Raw genomic sequence first — 16,600 nt, 5'->3', positions numbered from 1 at the left:
TAACCCCAGTGAGAATGGCCTTTATCAAAAAATCTCCAAACAATAAATGCTGGCGTGGTTTCAGAGAGAGAGGAACACTCCTACACTGCTGGTGGGACTGCAAACTAGTTCAACCTCTGTGGAAAGCAATATGGAGATACCTTAAAGCGATACAAGTGAATCTACCATTTGATCCAGCAATCCCATTGCTGGGCATCTACCCAAAAGATCCAATGACACTCTACAAAGAAGACACCTGCACTCGAATGTTTATAGTAGCACAATAATTGCAAGGCTGTGGAAACAGCCCAAGTGCCCATCAATCCAAGAATGGATTAATAAAATGTGGTATATGTATACCATGGAGTACTATTCAGCTCTAAGAAACAACGGTGATATAGTACATCTTATATTTTCCTGGTTAGAGCTAGAACCCATACTACTAAGTGAAGTATCCCAAGAATGGAAAAACAAGCATCAGATATATTCTCCAGCAAACTGGTATTAACTGAGTAGAACCTAAGTGGACACATAGGTACTACAGTAATAGGGTATTGGGCAGGTGGGAGTGGGGAGGGGGGCGGGTATATACATACATAATGAGTGAGATGTGCACCATCTGGGGGATGGTCATGATGGAGACTCAGACTTTTAGGGGGAGGGGAGGAAATGGGCATTTATTGAAACCTTAAAATCTGTACCCCCATAATATGCCGAAATAAAAAAAAAAAAAGAAGGAAATTCTGCCACTTGTGAAAGCATGAATATACCTAGAGACACAGACAGACAAATACTACATGACTCACCTTTACGTGAAATTTAAAAGAATAATGACAAAGTCATATTAATAGGGAGGGGAACATTTTTTTCCAGAGGCAGGGGAGTGGGAGGAAATGGGAGATATTGGTCAAGAGTCACAAACATTCATTTATAATATAAGTAAGTTCTGATTACCTAATTTATAGCATGGCGACTCTCGTTAAAATAACGTATTATATACTTGAAATTTGCTAAGATAGTAGATCTCAAGTGTTCTCACCACACAAAACAGGTAACTATATGAGGTGATGGATATGTTACTTGGGTTTTTTTTTAATAGTCATTTTGCAATGTATACATGTGTCAAAACATGCCATATACCTTCAGCATATATAATTTTTATTATGTTAATCATATCTCAGTAAAGTTGTGATAGAAACTCAGAGGGCAACCTGGAAAGCTTCTGGCTTCGAGGTGGGAACTCTTAGTTGAAGTATTGATTGATGTTATGCTACTTAAGAAAGAGTAGCACAGCATCCAGGCAGAAGAAAAAGAACGTGAAAATAATTCAAACAATGGAGGATCATGTTTGTAGAACTGCAGCAAATCCGATTGTTTGCACCCTGGGTGGTGGCAGTGTCCCTGGGACAGGAGCTGTAGAGCTGGGCAGGAGGCTGCTGTGCAAGGTTCTCATGTCTCATCAGAGGGCTTGGACACTGTGTTGTGGCCGAGGAGGGAGAGAAGCACTGTGGGATCCTAGGCAGATGCAGAATTACTGGGTTAGATTTGTGGCTTTTCTGAATAATAATATCTCATCAGAGGAATAGATCTTTGCTACCTGACTGATATTTGCATCTTTTTGGTTCCTCAGACATATGAATTCTTGCAGGCATAGGTGGCTGTGGAGGAATCCATCCTGCCGTCAGACGAAGCCCTCACTGCTGGAGAGAAGGCGATAGCAGGTACAGGGTCAGGACTCAGCTCTCAGAGGGTTGGTAGCTTCCTGCAGTGCCCTCTGCCTGATCAGACAGGTTCTCCTGACACAAAGAGTTTCCTCCTGCTGGAGAACACATGCTCTGCTATATCTTAAAGCAACACGGAGAGTTGGGGTTTCACATCTAACCACTGAGTGTCTTCCCTTCACATTCTGAAACATGCTCTTCCTGCCATGGCTAGTGGGAGAATTCAGATAGCCCCGATCATCCACCTCCCTGCCTTTTTCAAAATCAGTTTGGTCTCTGTGCTCTGGAGGGTAGAACTCAGGCTTGACTATAATTTTGTTTTCTCTCTAAAACATTTATGGAACAGCAGAGAGGGCCTTGAAGGAGGCAGCTGAGAAGCAAATGTTGGTGCAAAGACAGAAACAAAAGTCTGCTCAATTTACAAGCTTCCTGGAAAACCTAGCTCAAGTGAATGATAAGATGGATAGAGATAGAGAAACTCTTCTGAGATAGCATGATAATATGCTGGAGCACAGTTTCAAGGTGAGTTCCTACGAAGCCTGGCATTATTTGATGAACAATACCCACTCTTGGTTCCTCAAGAGTGGAAGGGCCAACATTTTAAGCATAGTCGTGATTCCAAGGAAAACCTGAAAGCTATATATTTCACTAAAACCGCATCTGGATCTTTTTTTTTTTTTTTTTTTTTTTTTTGAGACAGAGTGTTCCTTTGTTGCCCATGCTAGAGTGAGTGCCATGGCATCAGCCTAGCTCACAGTAACCTCAAACTCCTGGGCTCAAGCAATCCTCCTGCCTCAACCTCCTGAGTAGCTGGGACTACAGGCATGCGCCACCATGCCTGGCTAATTTTTTCTATCTATATTAGTCGGCTAATTAATTTCTTTCTATTTATAGTGGAGATTGGGTCTTGCTCTTGCTCAAGCTGGTCTCAAACTCCTGACCTTGAGCAATCCACCCTCCTTAGCCTCCCAAGTGCTAGGATTACAGGCGTGAGCTACCACGCCTGGCTGCATCTGGATCTTATCGAAGCTTATACATCTAAAAAACTCCAACATCTTCTGTAGTGTTAGACTTTGGAGAGTACATGTGACATCCCCCCGGGTGCTGGCTGCTGTGTGTGGTGATTACAGGATGCTGTCACTGTGCCCAGTGAAATAGGACCTTTGTCCACCACTCCTATGATTCTTGGCACAAACATCAAAGAGACCTGAAATAGTTACTCTGGTCTGAATGTATTAGATTTGGCTTGATATGCAATGGGTGATGCTGAAAGATCTGACATTGTTCCATTTGTTTTCATATCTGCCTGATTCATCCTATACGAGAGTAACATATATTCTTTGTCCCAACCTGGAGCTTGACCTCCTATGTTCTATCCAGGGCCAGCAGTTCCCATTACTTCTTAGAGGAGGGTGACCCTGCTACCTCATTGTAACTGAGCATTAATTAGAATTGAAACTATATCCCCTCCGAAAGGGCATTCTTTGTGTTGGAACATAACTCCTCTCCACCCTGGTGAGATAATGCTGAGGGAATTTCACAAAGGTATAAACTGTATGTATTCACTCGAGTCAAACACAGTCATCTGGAAATATTGGACAACTCATCAAAGAGTGTTCTAAGATCTCACAAAAATAAATGTGTTCTGAACTTATGAAATTATTAATTAGAAAACTTTGACTATTACAAATTGGTCATTTTCAAATATATGTACTTCCCCTTTTGTAGTTCATAGAAGAAATGTTTAATGAAAATTTAAGGAGAAATATTATGAGTTAAAGGACACTGCACATCAACTAAAGGAGGAGATTGCAACAACTGAAAATGAAAAACCCTCAGTGATTTCCAAGATCCTTGATATTGGCATGGTAACAGTTTCAGTACTTAAAATGGCTAATAATATACTGGATCTCTCATATAATTTTTGTTGATAGCTTGTGCATCTTGTAAAGGAAATTATAAAATGAGGGATTTTTTATTTTAATACCATAACACTATTGCTTATTTTAAAATGCATTTGTCATAGCAGTTTAATTCAACAATAGTTTAAAATTAAAAAGCAATTATCAAAGAATATCAGGGCCTGACATCTACAAAACAAACTGGATCCTTTCAAATGAGGTTCTCCAAATCCATTAAGGCATTCATGTAGGTTCCTCATAAGGGGCCAAGGCAAAACTTTGGGTAGGCGAATGAATCCATGAGAAATTTTTCTCCACTCAGTTGTGCCATCCCAAATGGCAGAGTCCTTGTGTTTAGCTTTAAAGAGGATCTAAGTCTAGCTGGAGTATCAAGGTCCCAGAGAATCAATTATCTCCAATGGCCTTCTAGGAGCTCTGCCCGTGGCCTTGTTTCTTTTTGCCATGTTGGCCACCTGTTTGGGCTCAGCCATGGCCTGTATCAAGGCCATTATTTTAGTGGCATACTTAATATTCTTATCTCCTGCTGTCAGGAGACACCTTTTCTTTCAAATGGCACTATGAGCGTTTACAATCATAAAAGCATATTTAGCTGTTTACCTTTGTCCTCTTGACAACTTCAACTCAGCTTCCTGGGCTGAAGTCCCTGGTGGCGGTGCCAGTGCTGTGATCACTGCGTATCCTGTCCCTCACTGTTCATAAAGCTGTTCCACCAGTGAAAAGATCTCACTTTTGATCTGGTGTCAGCTGATCTGATGGGTCCATCCTGGTAAAATACACAGTCTCCAGAACCTCTAAACAGTCATGTTGTAAAGGCAAAAGGGTGGCAGGATGGAGAATAGACATACATAGGCATACATAGACATACATAAATAGGATACAATTTATCAAAGAGGCCATCTTCTCGCTCTTCAGAGGCTCCGAGCGGTATGCCACTGGCTTTGGGATGCCTCTCAGCATCTATGCTAAGACTCTAAAGCTCATTCCTTGCATTTTTTTTCCTGTAAAAGGGCTTTACCATCAGTCCAGAGTCTGACATCTAGAAGCCATTCTTAGGGACCCCAGACAAACTAATATAAGTTTATGAATCTGTCTGATTGTCACAAATCCCCTGCTTGCCTTCCATGAGATAGGGCAGGAGAGCCCTTTTAAAAACTCCTAACACAGTCTAACAGCACTGTAAAGCCACTCCTGGCCCAGGATCCTGTCACTTACATGTTACTGAGTACCAATCCCATTCTTCAGCAGCAGCTTGCCTACAGCTGCCTCGCTGCTATCCAGCCCCTCCCCCACTGCTCTTCTGGACTCATTAAGTGCCAGGCATGGCTGGTGGCAGGGATGGGGCTGCAGCTGGGGGAAAGGGCCCCAACTACCAGATCACTCCTATACACACAGGTTGGCCCCAATTGTATTCCCACTGTCACTTTTTCCCAGGGCTCCTGTGGGGATATTTGGAGCCAGGGGGCTCTGACCCCCTCCTTCCCAGTCTGAGTCCTGGGATTAAAAAAATTCCTCTCTTGGTGGCTTCTTACTATCTTGAGGCCTTTGTAACTTTGGGGCAATGTTCTTTCTAATGTCTTTTCCTTTTACAGAAAGCATACTAACTGTATATATAATTTGTCCCCTTCTGATTACGGAACATCCTCTGGCCAAAATGAGTTTTCTGCCTGGTCCTGGACATTGAGACCATTCCTGACCCTGAGTTACAATTTAGTGGGCATGTGACTGAAGAGTTTCAGTCGGACAGTGGCAGTGGACACTCAGCAGCCTGGAGCTCAGACTATCCACCCTTCTCCCACATGACAATGGGCTGCAGCTCTCCCCAAATCATACATTTACCACCCACTCAGGCCGGGGGAAGCTCAGAAAGCACAGGGGCTCCCTTGTCCCCAGAGCCTGCCTTCATCACTTAGGCCACAGATGGCCTGCTCAGCACTGGCAGGCAAATAAGAAGAAATTTTCTTAAGTACCCTGCTCCTGTTCCATGCAAACACCAAAGGCAGATAGAAATTCTGCTTAGCATAAAACAAAGCTTCCCCAGGCCAGGTCCAGGCAGAGAGGGGAAGGTGCTGTTTCCCAGCTGGCTGCCGGCCCCTGGTCCAGGTGCCTCCCTGTCCTGTTGCAATGCATGCCTGGGGCGCTGGTCAGGTGGCAGGTGTTTTTTTCTAAGACTCACTCCATTTTCCTCCCTAGGGGTCAAGATGGCTGGGGCAGGCGTTAGTTTTCCCTGGCTGGACTCCAGCCTCCCCATGCAGGGCCATTCCCTCAGCCAGCTGCAGGCTTCTGGCAGGGGGCCGATCACCACGAGCTGGAGCCTGCAGCACCTTCCTGCAGATCAGTCACTGGCACTGCGACCTCTCCCCTGACCCACTCACAAGAGATGACACACCTCCCCATCCTGTCTTATGCAAGCTTGGGGGTGGGGGCAACAGGCTTTTCACCCCCAGCCCCACACCATGTGGCAGCAGGCTGTACCCACTGATCCCCCCTTCCGCTGGGGAAATTCATCTATTTAACCAAACCATTAACTTTATCCCAGGCCTCTCAGATCGCATTAGGTCATTAAACACGAAATATCCAGCCTCAAATAAATCAGACATTTTCTACACAATAAGCCAACCCATATGGGATCGTGTCCATTTACCTGACCTTTGACAAAATAATTTCCATTATATGACAGTGCAATGTAAAGTTTCACTTAACAGTCACTTTTCCTCATACTTCAGCACATACATTGGATTATGATAAAACCATTTTCCTGAGACATAGGTTTTCAGCTATAAGTTAACCATCCAGTTACAATTGTTCCCAAAGGACTTTTAGGTGGAGCTTGTCTATATTGCAACAAAACTTTATAAAAAAAACACAGACAATACAGACTTCTCAACACAAAGTGCCAGGCCTATCAAACAAATGGGAATCCAAAGGGACAAATGCCACCCTAAACTGCACCGCAACAGTGCCCCAAATGCCCTGCCATAGGGCTGGAAGGTTCACAAATGGGAATGCAAAGGGGATAAATGCCACCACAACTGCAAGTTTCAAAAACACTCGCCAAATGGGTAGTCTAGTCCCCTGGTTCCCTCGGAAACCATCCCCAAATGGCAGCCTAGCCCCAGCCCTGTTCCCATAGAACCACAAAGAGCTCCAAAGCCAAACCAGGTCCCCAGCTTCCACTAACTGCTAGACTTCCCTCTGCAAACAGTGCCTCTCACCAACAGGAAGGTCTGACTGCCCCCCACCCCAAAAAGGGTGGAAATAAGTACTTGGTGCCCCAGGGGACTTTACTTCCAAATGACCATGGCTATTGTGACATTTCCCAAATCTGTTTCCTTCCCCTCAACTCAATTCAGGCTGTGGGGGCTGTGTCAACTTCAGGGAGACTGAGATAGGAGTTTCCACAGAGCTATAAACACTCTCCAGCAGCTACTGGGATCCCATATTCTCTGATCTGAAAAAGAAGCCACCCCTCCCAGTGAAGACCCATGTCTTGGCCCAGGGCTTCTCCCTTGTTCCAGGATGCCATTTCACCAGGATGCCTATAGGGCTCCAGCCAGGGAAACCAAAATCGGTTACCGAAAGCTTGGCACTTGTCCTTGAGATCTCATCAGAAAAATGAGAAAAAGTGGTTTGAAGAGAAGGAAAGAGAAGTTTATTACTTTGCTAGCAAAGGAGGAAAATGGTAGACTGTCTTGTCTCAAAATCCAAATTTCCTGAACATAAGCAGAAACACAGAGCCTTTAAAGGGAGGGCCCCTCTGTTCTAGGCTATGGTGTTTAGCTATTCTAATCGTCCCATCTCTAACAAAGACAAAGCCTGTGACCTTCACCAGCTGCCTGCCTGGGAGGCTGGCCCGAGGGCCTGGGATGGCTGATTCCCAGGCCCCTCCTGATCACCTAATCGGGCAGGAATGCAGTTTCAGTTCTCAAAACAAATGGGGGAAGTTTTAAACCATTTTTTTCCGGCCATTCTGTCTGTTACACCTTCTATTATCATAAACCTTTGTCTCCCTATTTGCTCACTAGGATAAGGCATCTTTATTGACTCTTGCAACTGTATCAAATTCCCTGATTTTGGTCCAAACCAAGGGGAAAATCCATCATTCTAAATAACTTTTCCTATCTGCACTACCTTAATATAAATATCTCAACTATACACAATTGAACACTAATATAAAACAGACTTTGTGTATTGTATATGCTTATGAAATATCTTTCCAACAATGGATTGGAAAACTGAATGCCTAGCAGAAAATGATTCTTGAAAAAAATGATTTTATTTTTCACAAGAAAAATTACCTTTTTGGTGTCTATATATTTTTTCTTATAATAAAATAATTAAGTCATTTAAAAAATTCACAGTACTAAAGAAAGTATAAGAACAAAAGATAACTTCCAGTCTTATAAATGAGCCAAATAATATTGTTAATTTTACAGTAGCTATCCTCCTAGACTTTTACTTTTATTGTTGATTTATAATTTTTATAAATAGAATTATTTTATATGTACCATGAATTATTCTCAAACAATACATACAAATTTATCTAAAGATAAGAACTTTAATTCTTCTGGAAGGTAGGTAGTAAATTTTTTCATATTGTTAGTGAATTTAAAATTTTACCAAACAATAGTCCTCCTCATAAAAATTTAGAAAAGAAGGAATATTGTTTTATTATTCGGTAAGCAGAGCCAAGTACATGTCCATAGCTATTCTGCAGGCGAGTAGAAAATCATGATGAAAGTTCACATTATTTATACATTATTTATACACCAAAACAGATAAGATTCTTAATATTGCACTATTTTTGCCAGTATGTAACATGTTTCCTTAACATCAATGCTATTCTCTGTCCCCATAAGAAGACTTGACACTGAAGTTGCTGTTATATCCTGAACTTTGTTGTACCTTTCTTCATGTGGTTCATACTTACTTGGGAATTGAGGTGACTATTTGCACAGTTAATTGTCCTCATCTGAAAGGTTAAATAACTTTTCCTTATCTTCCTGAGAAGAGAGATCCAGGATAGGCATCTGGATTATGCTCCCATGCTGTCAGGGACCTGGGGATCTGTCTTTACGCGTGTTTACATTTCACATGAACTGGAGCCCAGAATCTTGAGGACTCCTCTGGGTTACAAAGCTGGCAAGGTTTTTGTTTAGCCCCTGGAAGGTTTTATTTATAGTCAAATGGTTAGAGACAAGCCTCTGACCCACTTGTCTTAAAAAAAAAAAAAACCTGTAAAAAGAAGTTGGAAAAATGGGCTATTTTTAATTTATAAACAAGTTTTCATCTTTATTTACCTTTAAGTTATAGCTAATTCACAAAGATTAAATTGCCCTGAAACTATTTTGTGTGTGCATGATATAAACAATAGATTTTATTGTTCAGAAGAAATAAAGCAACTGATTTCCCAGCACTAGTTCTATTTTGAGATAATCCTGCCCTACTTGTACTTTCGATTTCACCAACATTAATACACACGCACACACATATACCCCCTCCACTCACAGAATCTTATTCTCACTGTCCCCCCCTTCTTTCTTTTAGAGGCAGTTTAGAGTAGTGAAATAATGTGATATTAAAGAAACAGATTTTCAAGTTTTAATCTCACTCAATGACTTGCCAGTTTAGTGTAAGTCACTGGCTTTGGGTTGACATATTACTTAACCTCTTTCTGACTCTTTTCCTTTCTTGGACAAAGGGAATAACACACACCCTATATTGTGAAACAGTATTATACTGTTTAAATGATATGTGCATCTGGCCTATAAAACAACTGACAAACGAGAAACATTGTTATTATTATTGTTCACTTAGCAAACACAGAGGTACGTTGGTGAGTAATTGTTAGCCTGAGTTTTGGAGTCAGACTTCTTGGGTTCAGATCTTACTTAGTAGCTCTGTAATTTTAACAAGTCATTAAATCTCTCTGTAACATGGTGGTAAAATATTTGTGATAAGAATACAATGGGATAATCTATGTAAAGAAGTTGACAGTGGGTCTGTATCAAGTGTGAGATAAATGGGTACTCTCTTCATTATTATTCATTTATTTATTACATGCCAAGTGTCAGGACATGGCTCAGATGCTAAGAATTCAAAAGTGGACATTCCCTCAGGGGACATCCAGTCCTCATCACTAAACATGAGTTACAAGATCCACTGCTAATGAGTGCAATATACAAGGTCACTGGATCTACAAATTATTACATGAGACTTTCTCATCCCCAGAATTCTCAAACTGGTACCCCCATAATATGCTGAAATAAAAACAATATATATATGTATATATATTTTAAAAAAACATTATTTTAAAAGATCCAAGGAAACTTTTGAGTTAGTAGGGCAAGCAGTCTCTAAGATTTCTCCCAATAATACAGTTGGAATGTTCTGATTGAGAAATCGTGTCAAACCCTCCCACCAGAACAGCTCTCAGAGAGTCTGTTTATGGTAAATGAGTTATTTCCTGGAATTACCACTTTCAGTTTTGTATCGCTCTATTTCTTTGCTTTCCTTTTTAATTTGTCCAATCCTCAGGTCTCTGAAGACAGTCTGGAAAACCCCAGGGCATTGGAAGGGTAAAAATATCACATTTTAAAGCCTGATTAAAGTCCAAAACTCCAGGACAGATAAAGGAGGGTGAAAGGACTGCAGCCAAACTTGGAAGAGGGAACAGGATAAGGACTCCCATCCTTCTCATCAAAGCTGCATTCTTCCCAGCTCTAAAGGATCTCTGCTTACAGGTAAGACTGGGTAGAGATGCGAAAAGATCCAGGAGTTTTTCTAAAATGGCCATCTCCCAGGCAGGCTGCATGAGCTATGGGACACAGGTCCTGATAAAATCCTGGTCTCATCACGGGGCTGCTTGTCCCTTAAGTGCCCTGGGCTCCTGCTGTGCTGAATTGGGCTGCTGCAGAGGTGGAGCCTGGACAGAGATGGGGAGGTTTTAAGGCTCTTTCTTGACACCATCTTAAATTACCTTTATTTATTAGTATCTACCTAAATAAACTCAGAATCCATCACTTTCTCACTGGCCAAACTTTATAGTTTTAGGTAAATAAAGGTAGGCAACTTGGGATCTTCAAAAAAAGGCAACAAGTTATTGTAATTAGGAGCTTACAAAATCTTTGTGTGGCCACTCTTTCTGAATCAGTTGTTGATTTATTCCCAGTTTATAGTGGTACACCTCAGCCCACAAAATGAAACTATCTGTGTGCCTCCTGTGGACCATTGTTGTTAGAGGCAATAAGTCCTGATCATGGAAAAATAAATGGCTTTTTTTACTGTCTCCCCCTGAAGAAGTGGGAAGCCAGATACTTACATAAGCTGTCAGCAGAGCAAATCAGATGTAGTCAGGTCCATGGCTGAGGAAAGAGGCTCTTCATGTTAGGATGAGAATGAAAACTGCAGTGCGTATTGTCTCTGTTTGTATCTGGAAGATATTATAAATTTTGTATCATGATCACTTGACTTACAGGGAGTGAGACATTCAAGTTTGAAACACAAAGTTAAGGCATTACTACAGGAAAGATTTTTACTGCTTTTAACTTTACAAAATTGTCAAATTATCAAGCCCTGGTTAAAGAGGATGTGCTTACAGTTGTGTATCTAACACTCCATATGCAGCAGAGTTCAAACAACAAACAAGCCTGGTTTATCAGAGAACGTTTCCTGATGGTGTCTTCGTTACTTGAAAGGAGTAATATGAAAGCAGATATACATGGAGGGAATAAAGACTCAATCTTAAAACACAGAGAGATCAAAATCTGGTAACATAATTGAGTCAGAAATCAACAGATAAGTGTCCGGGTTGAGATATCAGACTTGAGTGAGAACGTGTGAGTGCTGACGTGCAGCAAATATTAAGAACCAGTGAGTGGGCAGGCGGGATGGACGGTGGGAGCTCGGAGGGCTTCCGGCACAGTGAGGGGAGGAAGTTACTGGGTGAGCTGAGTCCCATGGTCTGACGAGATTCTGCCCATGAACAGATTGGGAAGAAACCAAGACCAAGGCTGGTTAGGATGGCACCCATGTTACAAAATGTAGATATACATTCGACATAACATTTCCCAGGTGAAGCCTCCCTGTTACTCTATACATGGGCTCAGAGAGTTGAGCTTTGTCAGTCCAAAGATCTAAATGTAAACATGGGCCTGGCGCGTGGCTCACGCCTGTTATCCTAGCACTCTGGGAGTTGGCCACCCTCCCAGCGCAAACTGGCCCCAAGGCAGGAAGGTCGCAAGGGATGTGGAAATAAAGAAATAAAGAGATGATATGAGAAATGATTGAGATGGAGACGGAGAACAGTATAAAAGATGGGGAGTCAGGGGTTCTCAGCTTCCCGCCGGCCGAAACCCAGATTGAAGTCCCGCATCAGTATTTATTGGTACAGTAAATAGTTGTCTTTTGTTAGAGATTTATGTATACAGTTCATTTTTTGAGGTTTCCAGGGGAATCCTACCTAATTCTGTCTACAAGAATAGATGGCTACACAATTTTTCTAAGATAAGCATGTTAAGCCCTAAAAGAAACAGACCTAGCTGAGCATGCAAATTGAAGATAAAATGTATAAAATGAGAACACTGAGTCTGTGTACTACTCTAATCTACTTCTTCTAAACACAGAGACATGTAATCAGAAGCGAAGCAGGAATAGCCTTGAAGTCTAGGATAGTTCCAGCTGAACGTTATCTGCTGGGCAGGCATTTTAATCAGCTTCTCTGCCCAGGGCCCAAACTGAGCTTCTGCTTTGCAAAAAAGCTCAAGGCGATGATGGGCAGTAAGAGAAGAAATGTTGTTTGCAAATGTCCTCTGACAATGCCCCCCTTCTTAGAAGCAGCTTCTAGTCTGTGAAGTAATTGTCCACACATTCCTTCAAGGCAAAGCCCTGCAAAACCCCTGAAACTTCTCATGTCTCTATTTCCCAACAAACACTGGCGGATCGTCTAAGCTCAGGAGTTTGAGACCACCCTGAGCAAGAGCATGACCCTGTCTCTCCTAAAAAGATAGAATTATCTGGACAACTAAAAAATATCTATAGAAAAAATTAGTCGGGCATGGTGGCACATGCCTGTAGTCCCAGCTACTCTGGAGGCTGAGGCAGGAGGATTGCTTGAGCCCAGGAGTTTGAGGTTGCTGTGAGCTAGGCTGATGCCATGGTACTCTAGCTCAGGCAACAGAGTGAGACTCTGTCTCAAAATAAATAAATAAATGTAAACATGAAAAGTTTCCAAAGGAAATTTTAGAAGTAAGTCAGAAGATGTGAGACACCTAGAAAAAATTATATTTTCTGGAAAATGAGATTCAAAATGAGCTGGTGTGGTACAACCTGAAACAACCTCTGGGTAGGAATTTCATAACACCTAACACAACAATACACTCACACATTTTGACCCAGCAATCTCACTTGTAGGACTCTATCCTGAAGTTACTTCAGCAACACTACAAAAATACGCATGCATATAGTTAGTAGAGGTATTCATTGCAGCCTTGTTTGTAATTGAAAAATATTAGAAACAATTTGAATGTCCACACATAAACGAGTGATTCAATAAACTGTGGTAGAGCCACATAATCGACTAGACACCTATGCAAAGGGTTGAGGAAGCTGTTTATGAACTGATATGGAGGGGTTTCCATATACTTAAAGGCTGTAATCTTCATGTTAGAAAATGTGAACGAGAAAATACACACGTTCATTTGTGAAAAGAAAATACAAGAAAGATTAAATAGAATCTAACAAGATTGGGTATCTATGGAGGATGAATAGGAATGAGGTGGAAAGAATAGAAAAATAGCTGTGATGGGAAAAGAGTGGTAAGGTGAAGGAGAACTGACACTTCTCCAGCCACAGATTTTTGTAAAACTCCGACTTTTAGAACCACGATATTTCAAAATCTCAAAAAAAGAAATACATACTTAAAATTAACCAACAGCTGAAACTAACTGTATTAGAAATGAATAATTTAACCACACAGAAGAGAATGGAGGAAATAACTAAGCAATTTATTTATTTATTTATTTTTCAAGCAATTTTAGAATGTAGTGTTTTAACTGTATGCATAAGCCTAAAGACAAAAAAAAGTCAACTTATTACATACTCTAGTTAGTAAATTTATTTTTCACAGTTATATATTAATAACTTTGAAACTACTTTATGTATACTAAAATTGAGTAAGTAAATATATTATGTACAATGATATAGTCATAGGATAGGGTTAAAAACAAAGGAAAAAAGTTTGAATAAATTCAGTTGTTTTGGATTGGAATTGGAAATATCAGAAGAAACTTGAGCTTGGATATAGAAATGGATAAGTAAAAAAGAAATGTAGATGTGTGTATTCATGTGCTAGTATATAAACATATATTTTTTAACTTTACCCCTGAGAGGGCCTAGAGGTAATGGACACACCTAGTATGATATGTTGGTGTCTAAGTACTATTATGCAATGATAGAAACCACAATTTTGGGGAGAAATGGCTTATTCTAAGGCTCAGTAAGGAAAACTATGAGAGGCACCTGGAATATATTTTGGTGTCAGAAAGCAAACGAGCACTGAAAATACATTGAAAGCATGTCCAAAGAACATGCGACCTCGCTTGAAGGAGCTCTCAACAACCAAACTCAGACAAGTTGAGTAACAAAATAAATAACGATAGAATAGTATTACCCACAGAGCAAAATAAATATCTGTAAGTCTACACCAATAAAACTAAATGATTGAATGAGTGAATAAAATAAATGGAGGAGAAGGAACAACTCTCACTCACAGTAGAACTCTAATTAATAAATGTGGAAGGAATAATAAGAATAGAAAGTTACCTTCAGTCGAACACCACAGTAAATAATTTATAAGCAATAATTATCAATGGGTGGTAAAAACAATGGCTGAAGAAAATATTAAAGTATGATGAGACTCTATTTGCATAGTCTCAAAGTTGTCTCTTCAAGTGGTACTTTTTCGTGAGAAAATGGTAGTATTTCACAGTGGAGAAATCTGCAGACAGTACATTAACAAAATGATCAAATGATCAAAGTTAAGATTGTAGCATCAGAATAAGTCATGTCAACCTCATGAATCCCTTGATACAAGACACTAAAATGGCAGAACATCACTTCTGTGGCATACTTTCCAAAAATATGTAACTTCAATCTAATAACGAGAAAACATCAGAGAAACTCCAAATGAGGGATATTCTACAAAATCACAGGCAGTGATTTTGTCAAGGTCATGAAAGACAAAGATAGAATAAGGAATTAGCAAAGAAGCAAGGAGACTAAGGAAACATAACGACCACGTGCAATGAAGGACCCTGGACTGGACGGTGGAGCAGGAGGACCATAGTGGAAAACTGCTGAAATACTAATAAGGTGTGTGGGTTAGTTAGTAGTATTGTATCAGTATTAAAATCCTGCTTTCAGTAATTGTTCTCGTCCCTACCTCTGGTTAAGTAAGATGTTAACACTAGGGGAAGCTGGGGAAATGATCTATGGGAACTCTCCATACTTGTGAATTTTCTCTGTAGGTCTAACTATTTCCAAATAATCTGTTGTGAATCTTCTCTGTAGGTCTATTTCCAACTATCGTAAGAGAGATCCAGTGGAACAGTCTATAGAATGGTGTTAAAGGGAAACAAGGCTTTTTTAAATATACAAAAACACAGTTCAAGGATAGAAAACAAAACTTTAGTCCATATTGCGAAGTTCAGCTTGGCTAAGTAACTAGAAATTGCTTTCCATTTCATCTTTTGCCTTGCAGATAAGGGAACACCATAAACATGACCTCAGAGATCTGCATGCCAGGCCCAGTGTGTCTCATTGAGAACACGAAAGGGCAACTGGTGGCTAATGAGGAAGCCTTGAAGATCCTGTCTGCCATTACCCAGCCTGTGGTGGTGGTGGCTATCGTGGGCCTCTACCGCACGGGCAAGTCCTACCTGATGAACAAGCTGGCTGGGAAGAAAAAGGGTGAGTGTCACCAGCAGAGTTTGGGTGAGTCCCCTCTCTGCAGTCACAATGCCAGCATCCACTGTAGGGATGTGAGGAAAGGAAGTTAGAGTCCGGGATGAATATTGAAAACTAACTTTCAATCCATCATGGCTCTTTAATTCACTTTAGAAGATTAGAGTCAACTCATTCTTCTTCCCACTTTGCCTTTATTTTCCCATTTAAGAATACAAATGTGCCTTTCTGGAAAAAATATGGTGTTAATGAAAAAATTAGCTTACATAATAATGGATCATAAACATTTACCCAAATATTGCTGTAGCAATAGCAAGCTTCCACTGAAATTTACAGAAAAATGAGTGTTTCAATCTGTGTTAGATATCTGTTTTCCCCATTTCTAGGATTATAATTAAGATTAATACTGGTTATAGTTTCTTTTATCTTTTAACTTTGATTATGTTAACTATTATCCCAATTTCTAGAAGTATATGTTTTTTAATCTCCTTCCTGTCTTACCCCCTCTCTCCTTTGCAGGCTTCTCTCTGGGCTCCACGGTGCAGTCTCACACCAAGGGAATTTGGATGTGGTGTGTGCCTCATCCCAAGAAGCCAGGCCACACCTTAGTTCTGCTGGACACTGAGGGCCTGGGAGATGTAGAGAAGGTAAAAAATAAATCTTTTAAATTCTACATATGTCACATCAATAGCCTTCTTTGCACTATCACTCCTACTCCTTGATTTTTGGCTCTAATTAATCATATTAATGTATTATTTTTTAATTTACTTGGGTTAAGCATTGAGAGTAGATAGTAATTGTCAACCTAGGGGTTGACAGGTCAACCCATAAAATAATGGCTAGCTATTTCTTTCATGTTATAGTAATATGTTTTGGTAAAGCTACTGAAGGCACCTTTGAACCTCACATGTCTGACTTTTCACGGTGGGGCCCCTGAAAGATGGTAAGAATATTCACATCCACAGCAGCACTACTAGAAAGAGAAGCAAAGCTTAAGATCTACTAACATCTTTATTCATT

General features: G+C 40.6%; 1 protein-coding gene and 1 long non-coding RNA gene across 2 annotated transcripts in view; one reads left to right on the top strand and one right to left on the bottom strand.

Moving 5' to 3' along the window:
- Positions 1 to 1,094: 1,094 nt before the first annotated feature.
- On the bottom strand, positions 1,095 to 11,456 carry LOC142866561 (uncharacterized). The gene is made up of 4 exons (XR_012916507.1): positions 11,218 to 11,456; positions 10,941 to 11,051; positions 1,577 to 1,676; positions 1,095 to 1,494 (listed from the first exon to the last, which is right to left on the bottom strand). It is a non-coding gene; the product is annotated as an uncharacterized LOC142866561 (long non-coding RNA).
- The window catches only part of LOC105862727 (guanylate-binding protein 2), a 26,818-nt gene continuing 20,325 nt past the window's right edge, over positions 10,108 to 16,600 (top strand). Inside the window, exons 1-3 of the mRNA XM_012749237.3 lie at positions 10,108 to 10,362; positions 15,378 to 15,586; positions 16,100 to 16,227. Of these exons, the coding sequence (XP_012604691.2) occupies positions 15,397 to 15,586; positions 16,100 to 16,227 (318 nt within the window). The 5' untranslated portion in view covers positions 10,108 to 10,362; positions 15,378 to 15,396. The remainder of the gene's footprint in view (positions 10,363 to 15,377; positions 15,587 to 16,099; positions 16,228 to 16,600) is intronic.

Source organism: Microcebus murinus, chromosome 2 (assembly GCF_040939455.1).
Source record: "Microcebus murinus isolate Inina chromosome 2, M.murinus_Inina_mat1.0, whole genome shotgun sequence".
Lineage (NCBI taxonomy): Eukaryota > Metazoa > Chordata > Mammalia > Primates > Cheirogaleidae > Microcebus > Microcebus murinus.
This window is presented reverse-complemented; position numbering and strand designations above follow the sequence as displayed.